Source organism: Bombina bombina, chromosome 2 (genome assembly GCF_027579735.1).
Source record: "Bombina bombina isolate aBomBom1 chromosome 2, aBomBom1.pri, whole genome shotgun sequence".
Classification (NCBI taxonomy): domain Eukaryota; kingdom Metazoa; phylum Chordata; class Amphibia; order Anura; family Bombinatoridae; genus Bombina; species Bombina bombina.
In genome coordinates this window covers 1,225,640,861-1,225,646,860 of record NC_069500.1, presented here as the reverse complement: position 1 = coordinate 1,225,646,860, position 6,000 = coordinate 1,225,640,861, and the positions used below count along the sequence as shown (strand labels likewise).

Genomic DNA, 6,000 nt, shown 5'->3' with positions numbered 1-6,000 from the left:
TCTGCAGTGTTCTCCTCCTTATCTGGTGTTCCATGCAGATAAGGTGGTTTTGCGTACTAAACCTGGTTTTCTTCCGAAAGTTGTTTCTAACAAAAATATTAACCAGGAGATAGTTGTGCCTTCTTTGTGTCCGAATCCAGTTTCAAAGAAGGAACGTTTGTTGCACAATTTGGATGTAGTTCGTGCTCTAAAATTCTATTTAGAGGCTACAAAGGATTTCAGACAAACATCTTCCTTGTTTGTTGTTTATTCTGGTAAAAGGAGAGGTCAAAAAGCAACTTCTACCTCTCTCTCTTTTTGGCTTAAAAGCATCATCAGATTGGCTTATGAGACTGCCGGACGGCAGCCTCCTGAAAGAATCACAGCTCATTCCACTAGGGCTGTGGCTTCCACATGGGCCTTCAAGAACGAGGCTTCTGTTGATCAGATATGTAAGGCAGCGACTTGGTCTTCACTGCACACTTTTACCAAATTTTACAAATTTGATACTTTTGCTTCTTCTGAGGCTATTTTTGGGAGAAAGGTTTTGCAAACCGTGGTGCCTTCCATCTAGGTGACCTGATTTGCTCCCTCCCATCATCCGTGTCCTAAAGCTTTGGTATTGGTTCCCACAAGTAAGGATGACGCCGTGGACCGGACACACCTATGTTGGAGAAAACAGAATTTATGTTTACCTGATAAATTACTTTCTCCAACGGTGTGTGTCCGGTCCACGGCCCGCCCTGGTTTTTTTAATCAGGTCTGATGATTTAATTTCTCTAACTACAGTCACCACGGTATCATATGATTTCTCCTATGCAAATATTCCTCCTTTACGTCGGTCGAATGACTGGGGAAGGCGGAGCCTAGGAGGGATCATGTGACCAGCTTTGCTGGGCTCTTTGCCATTTCCTGTTGGGGAAGAGAATATCCCACAAGTAAGGATGACGCCGTGGACCGGACACACCGTTGGAGAAAGTAATTTATCAGGTAAACATAAATTCTGTTTTTGAGGTTTGGGAAACTTTGCCCCTCCTGGTAGGATTGTATATCCCATATGTCACTAGCTCATGGACTCTTGCCAATATGAAAGAAATGAATTTATCAGGTAAGTTATTACATAAATTATGTTTTTCTTTATCTGTACCATTAAATTAACACACCTTTTTGTTCTGCTGGTTATTTGTTGATTGAATTGTCAAAATGGCTGTTTTTAATTTGTATTTATTACCCCCAAGGTAGCAATTCTCCAGTTTTCCTCTCTCATGCAGCAAAATCTTTTTTCCAGCTTGGTGTTATTGGGTGGTACTTTGCCCTACAATGATCATTTTTTTTTATTACATTATTTTACAGGAACGGATGACTATGTAGGACCAGAAGGAATGGAGAAGTTTTGCGAAGATATTGGTGTTGAACCAGAGAACGTATGTTCAGTATTTGTCACTAGTTTTTATTTACTAGTTTTGAGTTTAGTTTAAAAACAAAACACTGGTCCTAGACTATGTATCGCATATTTACTCCACATCCAGTTTTAAGACACTTTCCAATTGATTTCCAAACTTTTTACAGCACTAGCTGCTTCTGAGCAAGTACACAAGCTCACAGGGTATACATATACTAGTCTGTGATTGGCTGATGTCTGTTACATAATACAGGGAGAGAAAAAAAATTGCCAGAATTTTTTTTACTGCTTATTTGAAATAAGTTTTATTCAATTGTCTTTTTGTTATGTACTTGTTAATTATGCAAATCTACTGTGTTTAGTGGTCCTTTGACCCACTATTCCTTAAAATATGGACTGAAAACAAACAGACATGGGGCGCAGAGGAAGAAAAAAGACAATAATAGTGTAGTATATCAACACAATATAATTTATTATTCATAAAAAAACAAACTCACAAAATATGACCTCAAACTATATGAGGTATGGTTACAGCGTATGGTACAGATGACTCCTCTTATACCCTGGAAGGCTTTGTTATGTCCCAGATCTTTTGTTTACTTCCAAGTGCAAGCGTCAGCTGTACGGGCTGGAAAGGATATCCAAAGCGAGAACTTCTTTCCCAGTGTGGGTGCCCTCCTCCAGTCAGGTTAATCCATATTGCCGGCAACGGTCCTAACCACCCAGAGGGGTATAGAGTCACTGTGTGTTTAAGTTAGCGTGGCCTTATGGGTTTCACAGGACTCCTCCTGCTTCGTCAGAGGATAGCAAGCAAAAGATCTGGGATATAACGAAGCGCTCCAGGGTATAGGAAGAGTCATCTGTACCATACGCTGTAACCATACCTCATATCGTTTGAGGTCATGTTGTGTGAGTTTGTTTTTTATGTATAATAAATTATATTAATTGTGTTGCTATACTACACTGTTATTGTCTTTTTTTGTTTTTTTTTCTCCCACTGCGCTCCATGTCCGTTTGTTTTCAGCCCATTTGTTGTAAATCACTGATCCACACCAGTGACCTAAAGAGGGAGCGGCACTAAAGGGAGGAAAAAATTTTGCTGCAAATACTGGGACACGGACCTCTCTGATAGAGATATCAGTGACAGCTAAGTGGAAATACATTGTATATGAACTCTTTTTATGAACATTGCTCCTATATGAACTTTGGATGTTATTATATTAACTGTGTTTAAACTTTATTGAATCCTTACTATTAATTTATTTTTATTTTTTATTGCTTTTGTATGAGAAGTAGGTTTACCTTAATACTTGGCACTTTTGTGAGTTGGTAGCAATTTCTTAAAATATATATGCCTTTTTTTTGTAGATCACATCTTCACTCTTGCTCACATTTGTTAATTAAAATTCTACAAAATCAATACTTTGGCATTGATTTTAAGGATTTGCATTCTTCGATAAACTCGAGAGCATTTCAACCTGAGAAATAACTTTTTTTAGTTGCATCCTTATGAGCAAATCTTACATTATGTTTTTTAAAAATGTAATTTGTTTTATAAATCAACATTGGAATCCATGGGAGCATCACATGTGGGAGTACATTCCAGCCCAGTAGGAGGTGGCAAAACATCCCTACATTTCTCTTGTTAAGTGTGTTCAGTCCACGGGTCATCCATTACTTATGGGATATATTCTCCTTCCCAACAGGAAGTTGCAAGAGGATCACCCAAGCAGAGCTGCTATATAGCTCCTCCCCTCACATGTCATACCCAGTCATTCTCTTGCAACCCTCAACAAAGAAGGAGGTCGCGAGAGGAGCTGGAGTTTTTACTTAACTATTCTTCAATGAAAAGTTTGTTATTTTAAATGGCACCGGAGTGTGCTGTTTTTCTATCTCAGGCAGTATTTGGAAGAAGAAACTGCCTGCGTTTTTTTTCTATGATCTTAGCAGGCGTAACTAAGATCCACTGGCTGTTCTCGACATTCTGAGGAGTGGGGTAACTTCAGAAACTGGGAATAGCATGCGGGGTCCTCCGCAAATGAGGAATGTGCAGTACTTTATTTTCTGGGAATGGAATTGACTAAGAAAATACTGCTGTTACCGTATGATGTAAGTATAGCCTTAAATGCAGTAGTGGCAACTGGTATCAGGCTGATAAATGTATGCGCAGTCAAGTTATTTTCTAGGGACTAGAATTTGACTGAGAAAATACTGTTAAAACTGAAATAATACTTAAGCCTTATCTGCAGTGGTAGCGACTGGTAGCAGGCTTAGTGATAAGTTTGCATGACATTGGAAAATGTTATTTTTTAATAAAACGTTTACTGGCATGTTATTCGTTTTTGTGAGGTACTTTGGTGATAAATCTCTTTGGGCATGATTTTTTTCCACATGGCTGACATATATTTTCTGCATGGAAAACGTTATATCAGGGCTCCCACTGTTGTGATAGGAGTGGGAGGGACCTTTTTTTAGCGCCTTGTTGCGCAGTTATAATTCTAGCACAGTCTTCCTGCTTCTTCCTCCTTGATCCAGGACGTCTCAAGAGAGCACAGAGGTCTGCAAAATTCATTTTTGAGGGAGGTAATCAGTCACAGCAGATCTGTGACAGTGTGCTTGACTGTGATTAAAAGCGTTAAATCTTAATTGATATCCGTTTTATCCGTTTTGGGTATTGAGGGGTTAATCATCCTTTTGCTAATGGGTGCAATCCTCTGCTAATATTACACTTCTTGTTAAGAATTGTTTTAATTATATCTGTATTTTTAAAGCGCTGCAGCGTTTTTTATATTGCTTGTAAACTTATTGAAAGTGATTTCCAAGCTTGCTAGTTTCATTGCTATGTCTGTTTAAACATGTCTGTTTCAGAGGAAACTGTTTGTTCATCATGTTCAAAAGCCAATGTGGAGCCCAATAGAACGATGTGTACCAATTGTATTGATATTGCTTTGAATAAAAGTCAATCTGTACCGATAGAGAAACTATCACCAGACAACGAGGGGGAAGTTATGCCGCCTAACTCTCCTCACGTGTCAGTACCTGCGTCTCCCGCTCGGGAGATGCGTAGAATTGAGACGCCTAGTACATCTAGGCCCTTACAAATCACTTTACATGATATGGCTAATGTTATGAAAGAAGTATTATATAATATGCCCGAATTGAGGGGCAAGCGCGATAGCTCTGGGTTAAGGACAGAGCGCGCTGATGACACGAGAGCCATGTCTGATACTGCGTCACAATTTGCAGAACATGAGGACGGTGAGCTTCATTCTGTCGGTGACGGTTCTGATCCGGGGAGACCGGATTCAGAAATTTCAAATTTTAAATTTAAGCTTGAGAACCTCCGTGTGTTACTAGGGGAGGTATTAGCGGCTCTGAATGATTGCGACACGGTGGCAATCCCAGAGAAATTATGTAGGTTGGATAGATACTATGCGGTACCGGTGTGTACTGACGTCTTTCCTATACCAAAAAGACTTACAGAAATTATTAGTAAGGAGTGGGATAGACCCGGTGTGCCTTTTTCCCCTCCCCCGATATTCAGAAAAATGTTTCCTATAGACGCCACCACACAAGACTTATGGCAGACGGTCCCTAAGGTGGAGGGAGCAGTTTCTACTTTAGCCAATCGTACCACTATCCCGGTGGAGGATAGCTGTGCTTTCTCAGATCCAATGGATAAAAAGTTAGAGGGTTATCTTAAGAAAATGTTTGTTCAACAGGGTTTTATTTTGCAGCCTCTTGCATGCATTGCGCCTGTCACGGCTGCAGCGGCTTTCTGGTTTGAGTCTCTGGAAGAGGCGATTCGCATAGAGCCATTGGATGAGGCTTTGCGCAAAGTTAGAACCCTTAAGCAAGCTAATGCGTTTGTTTCAGATGCCGTAGTACATCTAACCAAACTTACGGCTAAAAATTCCGGATTCGCCATACAGGCGCGCAGAGCGCTCTGGCTTAAATCCTGGTCAGCGGATGTAACTTCCAAGTCTAAGCTACTTAACATTCCTTTCAAAGGGCAGACCTTATTCGGGCCCGGCTTGAAGGAAATTATTGCTGACATTACGGGAGGTAAGGGCCACGCCCTTCCTCAGGACAGGGCCAAACCAAAGGCCAAACAGTCTAATTTTCGTGCCTTTCGTAACTTCAAGGCAGGAGCAGCATCAACTTCCTCCGCTCCAAAACATGAAGGAACTACTGCTCGTTACAGACAGGGTTGGAAAGGCAACCAGTCATGGAACAAGGGCAAGCAGGCCAGAAAGCCTACTTCCGCCCCTAAGACAGCATGAAGACAGGGCCCCCTATCCGGAGACGGATTTAGTGGGGGGCAGACTTTCTCTCTTCGCCCAGGCTTGGGCAAGAGATGTGCAGGATCCTTGGACGTTGAAGATTATATCTCAGGGATACCTTCTGGATTTCAAAACCTCTCCTCCACAAGGGAGGTTCCATCTTTCGAGGTTATCAACAAACCTAGTAAAGAGAGAGGCATTTCTACAATGTGTACAAGACCTCTTAATCATGGGAGTGATCCACTCAGTTCCGCGATCGGAACAGGGACAAGGATTTTACTCAAATCTATTTGTGGTTCCCAAAAAGAGGGAACCTTCAGGCCAATCTTGGACTTA

The 6,000-nt window shown here is 41.1% G+C and overlaps 1 protein-coding gene across 1 annotated transcript in view; it reads left to right on the top strand.

Annotated features, from left to right (window-relative positions):
• The window catches only part of DCUN1D4 (defective in cullin neddylation 1 domain containing 4), a gene marked incomplete in the record, with an annotated part of 616,246 nt that overhangs the window by 284,852 nt on the left and 325,394 nt on the right, over positions 1–6,000 (top strand). Inside the window, 1 exon segment of the mRNA XM_053703976.1 lies at positions 1,333–1,403. Coding sequence (XP_053559951.1) covers positions 1,333–1,403 — 71 coding nt within the window.